Here is a 19,835-nt window from a genome sequence, read left to right as displayed (position 1 = left end):
GCCCCCTTTAAATGTGCTAGAATTGTATGCACTTTTCACAGTTGAATTTCAGAGCTTAGTGATAAGTTAAAATTAACGAGGATCTAGCATATGTGTTTCATGTATAGTACACAAACCTACCTATACACAACATGCATATATAGTGTCTCCCAGCTCAACAGCAGCCTGTGCTTAAACATGCGCACAGCTGTCATGGCCTGCTAGCTACGCCACGAGAATTTTTTATACACATGGGAATTTAGAAAATCAAACCCTTACTGAAGTATTTAAATTAAGAAGGCATGACACAGGGAAGAATGAGAAGACAGCTACAGGCCTTCCCAGGGGCGGATCCAGGCTTTTTCTGAGAGGGGGGTCACCTCCTATCAGTGATGATGATGATGATGATGAGCAGGAGGATGAGGAGGAGCCTTATTTCTTCACTGAAATTTCGGGAAAGCAAAAACCCAAGGAATACAACAAATCATAAATTCACCTTTTTCTGCGACCTGAGTAGTCATCTTCTTGGAGGATTAAATTCAAAAATTAAGGGAGGGGTCAGGACATCCGGACCCCCCCTCTGGATCCGCCAATGGGCCTTCCTGGTGAGACGATAGCAGTGCTGCTACTTTACAATGCAAACTTTTATTGAAAATATTGGGAATAAGCAGACATATTAAGAGGTAATGCTGCAGGTCTTCCAGACGAGACGATTGAAGACTTGCTACTGGGGGCACGGCTGTTTCCCTCCGGATACCCCACAGCAAGAGCTGCCGCTCAGGCGGCGGTCATTGCCGTGGCCTTGACGCCATCCTCAAAGTCCACGCAAGCCAAACCCTTTTCCCGGCACAGCGCGCGCACGTAATCCAGCTCCGCCTTGGTGAAGCCGTCAACGAAGGGCAGGCTTGTGTTCTCGGGTGCCTCGGCCAGTGCTTCGATGGCACGCGCAATCACACGACGGGTTCCCGGGTCCACGGAGTCTCCAGGGTCGGGGGCACCTATTACTGTCGCCATGACGCCCTCCTCGAAGTCCTCGCAGGCTAGGCCCATGTCCCGGCACGTCAGGCGAACATAGTCGAGCTCCGACTTGCTGAAGCCGTCGGTGAAGGCCCGACTCGAGCCTTTGGGTCTGCTCTTCAGCTCGTCCAAGGCTCGCTCGATCCTGCACCGCTGTATCGGCTCCACAGCCTCGAGGATGGCATCGCGCCGAGCTTCCACCGGCAGCACTTGGGACATACCCAGGCCACGGACCATCCTCCTGCAGTGAGCCAAGGTTGCGCATTTTAAACTGGCCACTTCCGTCACAGTGAGGCCAAAAAAAATTCCCCGCATTTCCCCGAGGGGAAGAATGTGAAAGTGCGAATGCACGAGTTGAATTTGCGCGGTTCGGTAATGTTCGCGAAAGAGAGATCACACACACACACACACACAACTACAAAGAAAGAAAGATGCATTTATTCACAGACACCTATTTGTGTTGGCGTTGTACTTGATTGCTAGAGCGGATCTCAGCTTTGAAATTTCGTGTCAGTACTCCTTTAAGCGGGTGCATTAGCCCTTCTCACGCCCGATTCCTGGCCAATCCCCCACGTGGGTATGTGCCATGTCAGCGGCCAGGCAGCGCGCGCCCATCTCCCCCCGTTGCCAAGGAAGACGAGGAGATTCCTGGCCAATCCCCCACGTGGGTATGTGCTATGTCAGCGGCCAGGCTGCGCGCGCCCATCTCCACGTGCGCGGACATCGCCGGTGGACGCAGGTTCAGGGTCGCTTAAGAAGTGCATTGCACTTAAATGAGGCAACACGTTAAAAAATCGGATTTCACTGCGCACCTTTCCATCTCTGTAAAAACCGTTGGCGTTTCCCTACACATTATACTTTTAGGTGTTTAACTGTTTATTTTTATTTGGCTTTAAAGGGGCACCGACACAAAAATTTCGCATAGTTTTTTGTTGTTGTTGTTGTTGCAATAAGTAGCTAATGACCTATTTATGCCCTGTGAAAACCTGGCTTGCTCCAGTGGGCGACGGTTGTTCAATTCGAGACGTTTTTAATACAGCCAGTGGCAGCTTCCGTTTCAGCGGGTGCCGCGAAAGGTTGGATTTGGTATAAAAGCGGCCCACGTGACTGTTGGACGGACATCACAGAGCAGAGCTGACCTAGCACTGCCAGTCTGCCTACAGGTCTGCCTACAGATGTTATGCTTAACACTGCGGCAAATATTCGATTGCCGCTCTCGTAAGCAGTGTAGATGCCAATTTTTGCCATGAGGCGCGCTGTGTTGATACTGCAAAGCCTTGTTTAGCGTCAGTCCTGCCAGATGATGCCACCAAACTGCTCTGCACCACTATTCGCCTTTGCTTTGTTTTTGACTGTATTTGCACCTGGCTTGCTTTTGTTGCTGTAAGTAGTAATTGTTTTATGAAACATGGGGTGTGCTCAACAAAAAGGGTCATGTAAGGCATTGTCACGCCAATCGGCCAGTGTTGTGCGACAGCCCCAAAGTGCCAGACTGCTGGGAAGCTATAACAAGCATAGTGCTTGAAGTGTTAACAGCAGCACGCACTGGTACTTACGTGTTTACGTTTATGTTTATGTGTTTGTTCGTAACTTTGCTTCTTCACTCCACCATTCTTACTGCTATAAAAAGAATGTGATAAATTTAAGTGCAGACAGCTTGTTTGACAAGCTCATAAGCCCTGCCTAACTTTGCTTTTGCCGACTTCAGCCAATCGCACGGCTGGGCATATGACATCATATGGCGGGAAATGAGCTAGTGGGTCGCATGGACATTCCCCTTTTTCTAATTACGTAGCTTATTGGGGAAAGTTTACGCTAAAAGTGGTGTCAGTATGATTCTAACGAGGCAATCTTCCAAATGAGCCAAACTCGTGTTTTGTCTGCATGGCCCCTGTAAGTGCTCTGTGCACTAAAAATTCATGCAAAATGTTACCCGTCTTTTTTATTTTGGCTTCAAGAATGAAAAGAAGCGATGTGGCAAGCTGAGCCAAGCCTGCGAGGAATGTTGCTAGCTGTGTTATCGCGGCGCCCACTATGGCATGTGACTGCAGTGACAGATCTCCCTTTAGGAAAAATGGCCTATATCTTGGGTATCCATGTTTAAAACACTTTAGCATGTATTGTAGTATGAAGCTCTATGCCCTTGCAATAGTAGCGCAAAATCGTAGGTTTTGGAACGAGCACCCCGAGTTCAAGCCCCAACGACTTGAATTTTTTTCCTAAGGCCTGTAATTTCTTTCATTATCAATTTTCCCTTAGCTCAATTCTGCACCTTCTTTTCCCAAATAAAAGTGGTTTGGTATCTTTTGGGTCGGTTTAGGAATGGGGGCGCGGCATCTCAACACATCAATTAACGATTTGCACCGCACCGGAAGTCCCGCGGTTGTGCCCATCTTGGAACAAACTAATGCCTTCCCCACATACGTTGCCACAGCTGCGGTGGTCGGTGGTGACGTGCGCCCATACCTGCAGAGTGCGGCCTCGTCGGCTCGTTCGCGGGCGAGCTCCTTGTTGAGCGCGACCATCTCGCGCGCGAGGTCGGCCGAGTTGGGCTCGATGCGGGCGGCACGGCGCATCATGTCGGCCGCCTCCTCGAGCCGGCCCAACTTGCGCAGTCCCACTCCGCACAGGTACAGGGCCTTGGCGCACGCGCCATCCACCTCCAGCGCACTCCTGCCGCAGCGGACCGCCTGCAACGAGCACATCCACATTGCCCATGCACACATTCAAGATTGATCCCTGGGTGGTCAAAATTAATCCGGAGCCCTCCACTACGGTCCACCTCACCGCCTCCGTTGCGCCGGCGCGTTAAAACCCTAGAGTCAAAATAAAAATTTCTCCCACCTCCCCTCGCGGGAACCCCTGTGTAGATGCGACGCATAGGGGGTTCCGTTGTTGTTTCCGTTAGGTTGATTCTCCCATCGCGTGAAACGTGCCGTGAACCCCCTGCCACGGCTATGACGCAAAGTGGCGCGGCTATGACGCAACACAATCCACTTGAATCCAATCCCAATCCAATCCAAGCCAAGCCAACCCAATCCAACGCCCCTCGCGAGAGAGTGTTCGCTATCGGAGAGGAGAGGGGGTGAGCAGGGGAGAGCGCAGCTCGCGTGGCGAGGAGAATGGGGGAGGGGTGTGGACGGACAACAACAACGCCATATGGAGGGACAAGGCGAGTGAATGAGACGCAGTCGCATCTAAAAATTGCGGTGTTTAATGCATCGAAGCTGCACCTGGGCCACGACGTGTGCTGCAGAGGAGGGCTCTAAATTAATCCCTACCACCTGGGAATGTTTAAAGGGACACTGAAGTGAATTTGTCAAGCTCCCGTTTTTGCTTGCACTGTGTAGACTGGCTCAAATTAGCACACTTTTCATCGTTTTTACGATTGACAAATCGGTAATTATTTTACAAAGCGCGAAAGAAGAAAAACTACCATGCGCGGTTTGCGGTGGCCGCACCAACTAAAGCTGTGACGTTAGGAGGAGCGGGCACCGTGATTGGACGATGCCCAAGGTGAGCAACCAAACAAGTTTCGGTTCTGTAAAACACAACCGTTGGCGTTGTTGGATGGGCATTCTCAATAACTCAGTAATCATCGTACCGCGCTTCTGCCATGTTGTCAGCTGTAAAAATGCATAAAGATAATGCAAAAATGCAAAAAGCCTCCTAGGACGGCTTGGAATCGTAGCATTCACTAGCCGAAACCTACGCAGTGCATGAACGCCCTCCGCGTACCCGCAGACGCCCAAATGTCATGCGCTTTTCCCCCATATTTGGAGCTTGCCTCCCTCATGCCTGTATCGTAAAAAGCGTGTTCGCACCAGGCCAAGGGTCTGTTCATTCTGGCCTGTGCCCACTGCCTGCAAGCAGTCTGTGCTTATGGCAACAGCACGCCAACGAGAACTCGCTAGTGCGCCAGTGCCAGCCTGCGCGCGTTTTGTGAACTAGTTCGTGGAGCCATGAACGTTGCGGCCCAAAAAAAGGTGAACTCAATATAAAAAACATCGGCGGAAAACGAAAAAGTTAACTTACAGAAAAAAGAAAATTCCCCGCACTTCCCCGAGGGGAAGAATGTGAAAGTGCGAATGCACGAGTTGAATTTGCGCGGTTCGGTAATGTTCGCGAAAGAGAGATCACACACACACACACACAACTACAAAGAAAAAAAAAGATGCATTCATTCACAGACACCTATTTGTGTTGTCGTTGTACTTGATTGCTAGAGCGGATCTCAGCTTTGAAATTTCGTGTCAGTACTCCTTTAAGCAGGTGCATTAGCCCTTCTCACGCCCGATTCTTGGCCAATCCCCCACGTGGGTATGTGCCATGTCAGCGGCCAGGCAGCGCGCGCCCATCTCCCCCGTTGCCAAGGAAGACGAGGAGATTCCTGGCCAATCCCCCACGTGGGTATGTGCTATGTCAGCGGCCAGGCTGCGCGCGCCCATCTCCACAAGCGCGGACATCGCCGGTGGACGCAGATTCAGGGTCGCTTAAGAAGTGCATTGCACTTAAAAAAAAAAAGCACGTACCCGCGGGGATTCGAACTCCTGACTTGCAAAATGCTTGCGGTGGCATATCTAGCGCCCCAAACAACTCTACCACGGAGCGGGCTCCGCTGGCCTTGGTAATATAGGGTATATATTGTACAACCAGTTTACACTTTTATTTAGTTTTGGCATTTCAAGCAGCTTAGCTGACTATTTGTTGTATTGCGCTCGTGCAGTAAGCATCGCCCGAGTTTCCACAATAGCTCACGTCTAGCAATTGCATTTCGTAGACGGAAAAGCGTTCGCAGATGCGTAGTCGTGCTGCTGACCGCTGTGCTTGTTCGCCCAGCGCAAAAAAGTGCTTCCCGCACCCTAGTTTTACGCTGTACGGTAAAAATATCAGTTGATTTTATTTCCTTAGTACCTATATTGACTTCGCTGACTCTTCTCCCGCCTTCAAGAGGCCTTATATTTTCCTGCTGGCGTACCAGTCAGCGAAGCGTTTGTGCAGCGCTTGTGTGAAGTGACCTTGACTTGGAGCTAGATACAGTGTACAAACTAACCAAGTAAAGAAAGGCCCATTCTTCCATTCACAAACGTGTCCTGGCTTCGTTTCAACTGAGCGAATGAATTGCGACGACCCGTCGGCTGCCGGCGGACGAAACGCTGGGCCGACTGACTGTCTGAAGGCAGGGGAGCCGTGCAGTAGCGCAGCCAATTGCGAAGCTCGGCTCCTCTCGACGTCACACGAAAACGCCGCAGAAAATGGGCGCGCGTAAAGAGAGGAGGACAGCATTTTCGAACTAATTTTTCTACTAAATAAAATCGCGTAAACGCGCCCAGGGTGGTCGAAACATGGTCTGGGGACTCCGGACTACAATTTGCGCAAGTAATCCCGCAATGTTTACGTATCACTTCAGTGTCCCTTTAACATGCACCGAAATCTCGAAACATGGGCGTTTTCTCTTTTCACCTGAATATGGCAACAAGCCCCGGCGGCCAGGGCTTGAACCTATGTCCTCAGGTGCAGCAGCACAATGCCTACCCACTGAACCACCATGCGAGCATTCCATCTGGGAAACAGAACCCAGACTCAACCACATTTTTTCCCCGCGCTACACAATCTGAGACATGATTTGGGGGTACTTACTACGCATTAAAAATAAATTTGGTCGAGGTGAAATTTGAGTGCAGTTGGCCTTTAACGTCGTCGCTCCTAGACTTCCCGTTGTTGGGGTGTGCCCGTTCTATTCGTGTGCCGTCACGCTCACCTGTCACATGGCACACACTAAGCTAACTCTCGTCCCACCACTGGCTGTGTGTGTAGACAGTGGGGCTCTTTGATCTACAGTTTCGGACTCGATGCATAGTCCGCGGCTAGTCCACGATTTCCCCATGCCATAGGAATATTGAGACGCGAGTTGGACTGACCGTTTATTCCGTCACTCGGCTGTGAAACAACCCCAGCAGACAATGCTGATTAGAGGAAAAAGGAGGATGGATCTCATGATGATGGAGATAATTGCGACTACCACTGATGATAGTGGCGAGCACTGAAGGTAGCGTCCGGCCGATGGTACCGCTGATGATAGCGCGCACACGAAGCATAGGAACTAGCACCAAGAGTGCTGGCTGCATAACCAAGGCTCCCATAATATATACTGTATTTTCCGATGTAAAAGTCGCGTTTATCTTTCTAAAATTTTTTTTGTGCGTCTTATCTACCGATGCACCTTACGTGTGGAATATATTTGGTGCATGGCGCTGTGCGTGGTCTGTGCTCGAAAGGGTGCGTGTGTGCTGCGTGATGTCAGCAGAGGTCGGCGAACTCGCTCATGAGTCCACTCACTCAGACTCATTTGGACTCAAACTCACGCGTGAGTTTGAGTGAGCGCAAGGCTAGTGTGGCATGGTGAGTTTGAGCAGAGTGAGCCCGACTGAGTTTGAGTCCGATTGAGTTTGAGTACGCCTGAGACCTCGGAATTCACTATAGTGAATTCCGAGTCCATTTTGAGTTCCGAGTACATTTTGAGTTTGAGTACATTTTGAATTTGAGGCCATTTGAGTTCTGAATTCATCTTGAGTTCTCAGCCCATTTCGAGTTCTCAGTTCATTTTGAGTTTTGAGGACATTTTGAGTTTGAGTCCATTTTTAGTTCTGAGTACATTTTGAGTTTTGAGTACATTTTGAGTTTGAGTAAATTTTGAGTTTGAGTACATTTTGAGTTTTGAGTGCATTTTGAGTTCTGAGTACATATGAGTTTTGAGTCCATTTTGAGTTTGAGTACATTTTGAGTTCTGAGTACATTTTGAGTTTGAGTCCGAGTGAGTTCTGAATTTCGCGCTCGATGCGAGTTTGAGTTTGAGTGAACGCAGATGTGCTGCTCAGCATTGAGTCTGAGTTTGAGTGAGTGGTGATACGAAAAAAAAAATTGTGAGTGAGTTTGAGTGAGCCGCGCAAACTTTGCCGAGGTATGGATGTCAGTGCACGTTGAGACACAGCTGTATGGTCTGAACGAATGAATTATTTGATGGCGAGTCGGAGGAAGTAGGCTTCGATGGTTTTGCCTAAACGCCATCTGCAAGTACATGCCTTCTGCGTGTATCATTAAACCATTTTTGAGAAGTTAGTTCTGTCTACACTTTGGACGGTAGATGCACGTGTCTAGCACTGCTTACTGGGGGATGAGTTCAGAGGCGGCAGCCGTCGCAACCATGTACTTTCACTGCACTTTCTAACCATCTAATCCTCTACGAATTTTCCTGATTAACAAGTGAGTTTTGTATGCTGGTGCGTCTTCTACACCGGTGCGACTTATATACGTTGTTTAGAAAAACTGCCGTTTTGAGGGGGTGCGACTTATCAAAAGTGTGAATTATAGACCGGAAAATATGGTAATAAAAACGAACGTCGAATTGCTTCTTGGGGAGTTCGCGGCGTGCCCGAGATTGACAGCCAGAGGTGGAACAGGGTACATGGGTTTGGGAGAAGTCCTGGGAGAATGCGAAAGTGCCTTTTGGAGCAGCCAGCAGATGTAACACCATTTCACAGCATTATGGTGCCTCCCTAACCTCCCTACAGGCCTCTGTGCCAGCTCCCTGACAATTAAGTTTTATCTACCTATCTACGTGTTATCAGGTGTTTCACAGTGCACCGGAACCTACTCTGAATCAGGAACACAGTTCTTGCACTAAATCTGGAGGATTGCAACATGCAGAGTTATTTACTTTCCGTGCCGGCCAATGCATCGCGATATAACCATTCAAAGGTCAAATCTCACGCGCAGAGTCAAAGAGGATCAGATAACAGGCCTTGCTTTGTGTCCGGTAAACGGCAGTGTTCATGCGAAATCGCGACGGCATTCCGGAAAACAAGGCGTTTGCTTGCATTTTTTTTTTATCGAACAGCAGATTCAGTGCTTGCGATGCTGAAGATAGCTTTGCATTTGCCCGTAACGGAGTTGCGAGCGTCAACAAATGTACGCCATAGACCACATAACTAGAGGGTGTTAAAGGAGCCATGAAGAGAAAACAAAAGTTTGTTTTATTCGAAAGATTAGGTGTTTCATAGTACCCCAAGCGCTTTTCGGGAAGCAAACGATGCTTCATTCACTGAGAAATAAGGCAATTTAAGCCAAAATTTTAAATCTCCCGCTAAAATTGCACATTTGGTCACGTGAACAATGGCGTCATACGAGCCGGTCCATGAAACACATACTTAGTATGTCGACTCCATATAGCACCCACACGCGGGAGTCAACCGAGACGGCGACCATTTTAAAAATACTAGTAAAACCTAGTGCACCCGCAGCCCTAGTCATGGAATTGCCTGATCCGGAGAACAAAACTCTCGCTGAGGAGCTCGGGCTTGCATTTAACAACCTCACACCACTTGAATGCTCAATGCTTCCAAGTGCACGAGCGGCAAGAGTTGTGGGATACGCGGTGGACGGGAAAGCGACCATTCCGCAATAGCCACAACAGACGAACGCCCAGCCATCGGCACCGCTGCCTCGTCAGCCTCGTCGCGATGGACGAATACAGACTGTTACGTATGTGCCGTATTTTCAATTTCAGTAGCAGTATCGCTTATGCCAGTTGGCCGGTGTCGTGTATGGAAAGCCGTTCGCTCGAGCTCTCTGCTCCGACCAGAAAGATTCGAGCATCAACGCACGGTGTGTACGGCAATTTTTTTTCCCCAAGGTCAGAGCGCTTTGACGAAGTCGGCGACGAGCTCCAGCATGTCCGGGTCCCTGCCGTAATCACTTCCTCGGAAATGAAGCGAGCACACTCGTACTTCCTTTAGCTCTTTCTCCTCCGTTTGCAAAGTTCACAAAACGTAGCCACTTGCTTCGCCGAGGTTCGTCGTTGGGCAGCACATGAAAGGAGATCTCACCGGCGGGGATGTCGCACTCCCTCGACGATTTGCCCGTACTACATGGGCATTTCAAAACACAGCAACGAAATTTCATTGTAAAGTACTCGAACAAACTGAAGTTTTCAGTGGTTGTAAACTGTAAACGAGCTCGTAACGACAGCAGCAAGCCAACACGACCTCCATACCGAAACCTGTGCGACGAGTGGCACTATCTCGTTGCTGCTCTGTGTTCCTTACTCCCCTTGTTTCCATTTTTACCTTTGCTGGTTGGCGATATGACGGCCAACCTCCTGTGAAGGGATTACGATACCAAGCAAGGTCGCGGCTGTGCGTGCTAGGACGGTTCGTTGGCCCTGAAGAGCCTTAACCCGAAAATTCGTCTGCGCGACGGTGGCGACGGCGAGATGTCGACAGTTGGTGGACCGGGCACGCAGAACCGCAGCCGCCGCAGGGGCCCTGGACTGAGGGCTTCTCCCGCTTTCAAGCGCTAACCTCTTTCGCTTGAATAAAAGTTTCTCCACCACCACCATGTCGAGTTCGGCTGGCGGTAGTTTCGTACGCATTGGCATACACGCTTGCGTGTTCATTTGGAACTTCAACCGTTTACTCCACCGTTCTTTGTCATAAAAAGAATGTGCAGTGTGTTTCACGGGCATTTAGCTCGCTATGCAAACTGTAAGCCCTGCCTAACATGCGTTTGCTTTTGCCGGCCTCCGCCAATCGCAGAGCATTCTCGAGTGACATCATAGGTTCTGTTGCGGAAAATGAGCTGGTGGGTCGCATGGTCATTTCCTTTTTTCCTAATTATGTAGCTTATTTGAGCGAAGTTTGCGTTATAAGTAGTGTCGTTATGGTTCTAACGAGGCAATCTTTCGAATGAACCAAACTTGTGTTTTCTCTTCATGGCTCCTTTAAGATGCATAATTAATGTTAGATCATCCTCCACATCAGCAACGCTGACCCCAATTTCACTGGAAAATATGATTAATTACCTCACAACAAAACCAAACCGAACTTACGACCAAATTCCTTAAATGATCTCCTGCGTCCCCCCCTTCCCACCTAATTTAGCAAAGCCAGTGTGGGACACTCTCCCGCATTTCATATCCCAACCCACCATTTTTCCCTTGCTATTTCCCACCCACACCCGTCGTGAAGGAAGGAAGGAAGAATGTAGAAGAAAGGCAGGAAAGTTAACCTGGCTAGAGCCTAGTTTGCTATCCTGCACGTGGGAAAGGGGAAATGGCAAAAAAGAGAGAGGAAAAAAAGAGGACAAGTTGGACCAGACACGTATGCCCAGCACTGAGGCCCAACACTGGAGGCTCTCAGTCTATTATAGCCTAGTGTTCAAGTTCGTCGCCCATAGAAAACGTAATAGTTCTTTAGTCGCCTTCTGAGCGGATGACTGAGAAGGCCAGTGGCACAGAATCTCCTCCTCCGAAAATGGCCGCCAAGAGTCGAAGTTCCTCAGTGCTGATGACAGCTTCTTCCTTGCAGGCGAGTAGCGTGGGCACTTGCATAAAACGTGGCGTATCGCCTCTGATGTGCCACACATTTCGCATTCCGCCCTTGCTGCCACCCGTCGTGAACCTTATCGCTACCCCTTAGGGGGTCTGATGCACTACCAAGAGACCCCCACGTGTTTTTTCTGCATTTCAATAAACGATAAAAAAAATTAAAGGTGAAGAGAAAGCGTCGAAGACCCTACTTGTTAAATACATACAGCTACGAAGAGTTGCTGGTCGCAAACTAGGCTCGTCAAAAATGGTCGACTAAATTAATGTTTTCCTCCAATAAACTACAACCTTTCATGCAAATATTATTCTACCTGTTTTTTTTTTACCGTTGCAGTGAGACACGAGAACCTTTGATCTTTTCTTGGTCATTTCCCACTGATTGTGGCGCAGTGGCCAGCCCCCGAAAACAAAACCGTGCAAATGTCCAAAGTCCAAAGACAAGGGGTAGAAGGCGCGCAAGTATGACTAAAGAAAAAAAAAAGGTACTCAGCAATTTGGTATTAGCACACTACGGTAGAGCTGTGTCTAGTTGCCTTTCAGAGTGCAACGTGCTGAAGATTTTCCGGTACGTGGATAATTTTTTAGTCATACTCAATTGTAGCCTCGAGTGACTCGATCAGCAGATCTTGAGTGTCTTGTCGATTTTTCAAGCTTGCACGAAACCTTTGACACTCACTCATGAAACACCTGTTTGCAATTCTATCAGGTTTCTAGATCTTAGGTTGTTTTTTTCCCTTGGTCATCATGTCTGCTGGGCTTACGAACCGAGAGGTTCAAAAGCGCTGTTGCCCTTTTCATCAGAACATTCAAAATTCGTGAAGAGAGGCATTGTCCGACTCTGCTTTTCAAATGCTCTCAAAAAATCTTGTAGCCACAATGCGGAAGCCAGCTTCAGAGCGCAAACGACGCGCCTTTTAGGTTCAGGCCACCCTGGGCACGTGTTGGCCTCTGTTGCAGAAGGTATGCTTAAGGCCAAAAAGCAGGAGATGTGGGGCTCGCAGCCACAAGACCAACAACAAAGGCCTAAGGGAAAAGTGGCTGTGATCCCGTACCTTCATGGCGTGCCACACAACTTATTAAGAAAGATTGCCAACAGAGCGGACATACACGTGTGCTTTTCTGCCACAACGGAACTGTCGGCCCTCTGCAGCATGAACCACGGTTCGGGGAGGGAAAAATCCCTGTGTCACATAAAGCACAGATCGCCCTCCGTTGATTGCGCTGAAGGCGTAGTTTACGACCTGCCGTTAAATTGTGGAAAAAGGTATATCGGTCACACCGGAAGATGCCTCACTGATCACCTTCGGGAGCACCGTAATACAGTGTAGACCGCTTATAACGTATGTCGCGAGAGCCGCAAAAATCCGCACTATAAGCGGTACCGCACTTATCCAAAACATGCGCGAATTCCAACCACATCGCAACCTGCCTCTCAAGTCATCCTTTATTTATCATCACTCAAACGCACGGCACTTAAAAGCAAAGGCCTGGTCTTTATATTGTTTTTTTTTTTTTTACATCAGCCGCTCCTGCAGGGTCTTACACATTGCAAGCACGGTCTTACGAACAGCGAGCACGGCTTTAACTTCCACTGTATTTGTTTTGGAGGATCGTGGCCGCGTTTTTAGCGTCTATGAACAGATGCTGCAGAACGTGGTAAGAACGCCAGCAGGATTTTTGTTTTTTTACCCCACCTTGCGTTCACGATGCCAAAGGCAGCTGCTCATCAGCGCAGCGTACTTCGGCTTCGGAAATCTTCGGCTTCACGCGGCTCCCTTGTTCGGAAAGGGAAACAGCAGTGGCGTATCTGCACAACATTTTAAAGGGACACTGAAGTGAATTGTCAAGCTCCCGTTTTTGCTTGCACTGTGTAGACTGGCTCAAATTAACACACTATTCATCGTTTATTCGGTTGACAAATCGGTAATTATTTTACAAAGCGCGAAAGAAGAAAAACTACTATGCGCGGTTTGCGGCGGCTGCACCAACTAAAGGCGCTGACGTCAGGAGGGGGGGGCACCGTGATTGGACGATGCCCAAGGTTAGCAATCAAAAGTTTCGGTTTCGGTTTCGGTTCTGTAAAACATGCTTGACATCTGATGGCGTTGTTGGATGGGCATTCTCGATTTCTCAATTATCGCCGTACCGCGCTTCTGCCATGTTGTCGGCTGTCAAATGTCTAAGATAAACCTCCCAGGGCGGCTTGGAATCGTAGAAATCACTAGACGAGGCCTACGCAGTGGATGAACGCCCTCCGCGTCACCGCAGACTCTCAAATGCCATGCGCTTTTCCCGCATATTCGGAGCTTGCCTCACTCATGTCTGTTCGTAAAAAGCTAGTTCGCACCAGGCCAAGGGTGTGCTGATTCAGGCCTGGGCCCACTGCCCGCAAGCAGTCGGTGCTTGTGGCAACAGCACGCCAACGAGAACTCGCTAGCGCGTCATTGTCAGTATGCGCGCGTTTTGCGATCTTGCTCGTGGAGCAGTGAACGTTACGGCCCAAAAATAATGAACTCAGTTCAGAAAACATCGGCCGCATACGAAAAAATCAACTTACAAAAAAAAAAAATACATGTACCCTCGGGGATTCGAACTTGCGACTTTCAAAACAAATCCCAGCGCCTCAGACCGCTAGGCCACGAGCCGGCGCTGGGTGGTTTGGATATATAAGGTTTATAATGTATGACCAGTTTACACTTCTATTTATTTTAAGCATTTTAAGTACTTTATGTGACTATTTGTTGTATATCACTCCTGCAGTAAGTGTCCCCCATACTTCCACAATATCTCATGTCTAGCAATTGCATTTCTTTGACGGAAAAGCGTTCGCAGATGTGCGGTCGTGCTGCTGATCGCTGTGCTTGTTTACCCAGCGCAAAAAGTGCTTCCTGCTCCCTAGTTTTGCGCTGTACGGTAAAAGTTTCAAGTGATTTTATTTTCTTAGTACCTATATTGACTTCGCTGACTCTTCTCCCGCCTTCAATTGGCCTTAGATTTTCCTACTAGCGTAAAGTCAGCGAAGCGTCATGTGCACTTGTGCAGCGCTTGTGTGGAGCGACCCGGACTCTGATTTTGACACAGTGTACAAACTAACAAAGTAAGGAAAGGCACATTCTTTCATTCACAAAGGTGTTGTGGCTTAGTTTCAACTGAGCGAGCGAATAGCGACGACCCGTCGGCGGCCGGCGGACGAAACGCTGAGCCGACTGACTCGATCGGTAAGTCGGCTGGTCGGAAAACCGTGCAGTAGCGCAGCCATTTTCCAGCTCATCTCCTGCTGACGTCACACGAAAACGCCACAGAAAATGGGCGAGCGTAAAGAGAGGAGGACAGCATTTTATAATTGATTTTTCTACTAATAAATTCGCGTAAACGCGGCCAGAGTGGTCGAAACAATGCCTACGGACTCCGAACTACAATTTGCGCTAGTAATCCCGCAATGTTTACAAATCACTTCAGTGTCCCCTTAAAGTGTGAACCGCATGTAGCGATTTCTTCTCGCGAGAACATGCAGTGCATTGAGTCCTATTGGAGGTGAACCGGTGGTCACAAAAACCCGCGTTATATCCGGTCCCGCACTATAGGCAGTTACGTTACAAATGGTCTACACTGTACCAACTAACATAAACGCAGTTGCGAATGAGACGAAGGGGAAAGAGGGGCACGCTAGCATGCGTGAGGGCACCGTAGCTCCACTTGCGGTCTAGGTGCACTGCTGGAATCCTAGCACTTGAAGGTTACGCTGCAATCATTCTTGGAAACGGCCAGCCTCTCCTCGAAGTAACAATCCTCGCCAGATGAGCGCACATTCGCTGCAAAGCATTTTTTTTCAGTACCCCAGCACCATTCAACTCTCTCGTTTCTAGAGCACCAAATGTAGGCAAATTGGTGGACCACTTCCTCCATATAAACATCACATTTAGTCCAACCTTGCATACTATCTGAGGCAGAATAAAAGTGCATAATTGATGTTTTAACATTGTTCTTTTAACTAAAAATCAGACATCAAAAACATTTCTACAAAAACGAATCAAGATCTTCACATCTATATAGGTAAAAAAAACTTTTGAAAAAGAAAACTGCATCAAAAAAATGTTACATAACTGCACCACACAAAAATAAGGTTATAACGAGTTGTACACCAGATGGCGTTACATCATGAATAAAAAGGAAATGAAAAAAAAAAAGGCCCTTTTCTCCCCCAGTGTAGCTGTGGAGCTGCCGTCCTGTCAAATTTCCCCTGCAACTGCCGCCGCTAACTACACTGCACAGCAGAACACTGCGCCTAGTTTCACATTCACAAAGGAATTCTGTGCGGCCCAGTCTTTGTCAGCATGATCGAGACTGCTTCATTTTAAAAAGCCCATGACAGCAAAATACAAGTTTGTTTCATTCGAAAGATTCGGTATTTCATTTAGCCCCTAGCGCTTGTCTGGCAGCAAACGATGCTTTATTCACTGAGAAATCAAACATTTCAAGCCAAAATTTTAATTCTACCCATAAATCGTGTGTTTCGTGACGTCATAAATGATGTAATCAGGGAAACATTAGTATGCCGACAAAGGTTGCTGTGGAAGGCGATTTGTTTTTTGTTGGCTTGTTTACCGTCTGCTTTTGTAGATGCTGCGAGGATACCACTTTTAACTGCTAGCCGCACTTGCTCTGCTTCTGACCGCATTTGTACCTGGCGTATACTTTTGCTGCGTTTGACAGTAATCAATCGCGAAAGACTGGGTATATTCGACAAAGGAGGACGCAAGTGGCGATGTTGCTTATGCCAGTGGGCCAGTGTTGTGTCAAACAAGCCCAACACGCCCAACGTCTGGGCAGCTTTGGCCAGCATAGTGCGTGCCGTACACACTGGTGTTCATTCGTATCCCGTCTGTCCCACCATTCGAATTGCTAGAAAAAAGAATGCGCAGTAGTAAATTTAAGCAAAAATAGCTTACTCTGCAAACTTATTATCCCTGCTTATTCAAATTAGATTTTGCCGGCCTCAGCCAATTGCAACGGGCTGCCCACAATACGTCCCGAGTTCGATGCAGAAAAGTACCTTAAGTGCCACATATTTATCGCCTGTTTTCCTCACAATACCACTTATTTTAGTGAATTCTTCATTAAAAGCAGTGTCAGCGCTACTCTAACGAGGAAACCTTTCAAATGAACCAAACTTGCATTCTGTCATTGTGGCCCCTTCAAATACCGAGCATGGCTATTAATCCCAGTTTCAATGCCGCGCTTAGCTGGCTCACTGGAACACGCCTTCCCAGCTGCTGCAGCATGGGAAGCACACACCCCTTCATCCAAGAGAGAGATAGAATTTTCCTTGCTCATGTGTGCACGCTTGCACGCCGCATGCGGCGTGCAAGCGTGCACACACACACACACAGATAATTGTAGTAATTGCTATGTGAAGGAGATAATCTCAACCAATCGCAAAGAAAGGCCAGCATCCCAGTGTAATTTCTCCTCCGTCCCATTAGTGCCCTCTTCCAGCTCTCACACGACACAAGAAACTGCCACAATTACTAAGCACCGCCGCATGACTAGGTCCCAGTTAGGCCTCCTCATCGCTAAGGTTTGCAGGGCCACTACATACATTGACAACGTCGGATGGGGACAAGCGACGTTGGAGACCAACTCAGCCCCCGTCCTTTCCTGAAAGTCCCCTCCTTGTTTGTGCTTTTTTATATCTCTTATGCCTAGGGGTGTGCGAATATCAATTTTTTAATATCGAAGCGAATTCGAATAATAAAAACAAAGTTCGAATCGAATCGAATATTTTTCGAATACAAATACTTATTGTTTTTTGTAAAATTAAAGTTTTCACCATCTAGAGACACAAAAAGTGCAACTTTATTGCACAACAAATCATACAAAGTAAAATTAGGAATTACACAATACCATTGCACTCAACAGGTTAAGGTCTGCACTCACTTAAATGTTAACATGGAGAAAGGTTAACTGCTCGACATGTTTGGGGAGCAGTGACAACCTCCTGCTCCTCACGACTCCACCAGATACCGAAAGCAGCCGCTCACTTGAGACACTAGTGGCTGGCATGCCCGAGCCCGTGCACATTGCCGTGCGCTGATACAGTAAAATCTCGATGATACTAATCTCGCGGGACCGCGAAAAATATTCGTATCATCCGAAATTCGTATGAACCAACGCAGACCAAAACATTGAGCGCTGAAAATAGTTTTCGTTTATTTCTTCTCTTACTTTCGCGTGAAGAAATTCATGATTTTTTCTGCTTTTTTTAACCCCCATGTCGCAAAGCAGTCCTTTCTGGAGCACGTGAAGCTTCGCGCTCGTCTCCTCACTCGCTGTGCCCAAGCTCGCTACACGCCGCAACAGTCAAGTGTGAACCGCATGGTGCGTTTTTGCACGCGATTCGCTCACCTCGGCTCTGCGAGCGCTGTATTTTCACGCCCGCATCGACGATTTCGCGCCCGCAGTAGCGCCTACATCGGTCAGAAAATGACCCACGACGCGCGCGGCAGAATGGAGGGGCCTGACTACTTGCGATGAGATCGAGACAGCCGGCTTGGCTCTGCCGGAGATGGTTAGGCTTAGCACCCCGGCAAATATTTTACGGGCGCTTTCTAGCGGCGTAGATGATGTTTTATAGTACCGTTTTCGCGTGCATTATCAGCTCCTTTACCGCATTAGCAACTTCGTGTCTCCCTTGAGCCGCATTTTAAAGAGCGATTAGAAACGGTCGCTTGAGCGCCCGCGGCACTTCACGGCTGAAGCCGACGCCATGTTGACGCCGCTGGCCGCGCCGCGCACAGCGTGGGGGTGGTTTTCCGGCGGTGTCAGCGCGCGTTGGGCGTGCGCAGAGCGTTTTCGCGAGCAGAAAACAACAGCCCGGCCGTTTCTGGAGAAAGTGACAAACAGGGGAGCGAGATCCGTCACTTGCTTGTTCGGCAGTCGGGTGCCTCGCCGGCTCGTTCATATCTTCCGCCGGGCCGCCCAGGTCCGTTCGTAACAGCCGAAATTTTTCCCATTGTGAACAATGCAATTTCGCCGGGACTTTTCGGAAATTCGTATCATCCCGAAATTCGCACCCCCAGAATCGTATCATCGAGAGTCCACTGTAACTACGAATAAACACCGATACAGTCTGCGAAAGCACGTACCGTTCGCCGTGTATATGCTTCGCGATTTTGCTGCTGAGACACGCTCTGAATTTTTTTTTTTTTAGTTTTGGGTGGTTCGAATATTTCGAACCATAAAAGTGTCGTTCGAATCGAATCGAATACCAAAAAATTCGAATCGAATATTCGAAGTTTCGAATATTCGCACACCCCTACTTATGCCCATTCCACAAGAGAAACTCGAAATTCGTGGAAACAGAGCCTGCCTTGGCACCCCTTCTTAGGCCAACACGCAACTGGTTTATCTGCGTTTTCCATTTTACAATCCAGATGGCACTTGCCTTGCTACACAGCGGAACAACTCATGTGCAGTGAACTACAAGTGAGCTAAAGCATATTAACCACATGCCATTTTATACACTTCATCGTACGTAACACAGACAAAGCCTTTATGTCACCTATACTAAACCCAACAACGCCCCCGACGACTGCCAAGCATATTGGCATCAAGTTTTACTGTTCTGAGATGCATGTGGCAGGAATTGTGATCTCTGAAACAAGCTAGGATACAGCATCCCCACATATCTATTCATCAGTGACAGCAAAGGAAAGAGGGGACATCGGTAGTACATTAGAGGCGAAATCAACCCCAGAGGAGAAAATTCATTACTGCACCAATTACAGCAAAAAAGAAATACCATCTCTTCCTAAAGTAAACTGAGAGAAGTGCGAAAGATAAAAGTGTAGCCAACCTTTGCTGAAAGCACATTCAATCGAAGACCCAAATCACATCCGAAGAACTTTTTTGCAAACAAGGTAAATGCATCTACAAATGATCTACAGTTGAACTCCGCTACAAAAAAACTCCGCTTTAACAAAATAATTCCAATTCCCTGTCGGCCAGCCATAGAAGTCAATGCAACAAAGTCCTTGCCACAACAAACCATTTGTCTGGTTTGCTTTCGCTTAAACAAAATTTTCACTCATTGGGGCTGGGTTTGAATTTTACAATATAATGAGCATGATGCCAGCTATCTGTACCTTCTTATACATTCAGGCGGTGCTTAGCTTGACTGAAAACGTGCGCCACGTGTCCACACTACCACCCATAAACAAAAACAAACTCACAGATGGACGCTATTGTTTTCTGGTGACAACGATGTGGCTGGCCGTCTTTACGTGAGGCGCAGGTAACTAACTAACAACTCTTTCGTTACCGCCGGAAAATTGACCAATTTTTAGGGGTCCAAGAAAACTTTTTTTTCCTGCTAAAAAATGGTTAGGCACTAATTGCAGGAACACAAAATGCAGATTATTAACGGCCTTTCCAATAACACCAGTTTTTTAAAAGT

The 19,835-nt window shown here is 48.1% G+C and overlaps 1 protein-coding gene across 2 annotated transcripts in view; it reads right to left on the bottom strand.

Moving 5' to 3' along the window:
- Window positions 1-605: 605 nt before the first annotated feature.
- The window catches only part of LOC144147153 (inactive peptidyl-prolyl cis-trans isomerase FKBP6-like), a 41,473-nt gene continuing 22,243 nt past the window's right edge, over window positions 606-19,835 (bottom strand). For both annotated transcript variants that reach the window (XM_077679225.1, XM_077679227.1), the window contains exons 6-7: window positions 3,463-3,686; window positions 606-1,237 (exon numbers count right to left, since the gene is read on the bottom strand). In XM_077679225.1, the coding sequence (XP_077535351.1) occupies window positions 757-1,237; window positions 3,463-3,686 (705 nt within the window). In that variant the 3' untranslated portion in view covers window positions 606-756. The remainder of the gene's footprint in view (window positions 1,238-3,462; window positions 3,687-19,835) is intronic.

The sequence above is a fragment of the Haemaphysalis longicornis genome, unplaced genomic scaffold (assembly GCF_048455015.1).
Source record: "Haemaphysalis longicornis isolate Haplotype H1 unplaced genomic scaffold, Haemaphysalis longicornis Haplotype H1 scaffold_7, whole genome shotgun sequence".
Taxonomy (NCBI): Eukaryota; Metazoa; Arthropoda; class Arachnida; order Ixodida; family Ixodidae; genus Haemaphysalis; species Haemaphysalis longicornis.
Note: the sequence above shows the minus strand (reverse complement) of the source record. Positions and strands in the feature narration are given on the sequence as shown.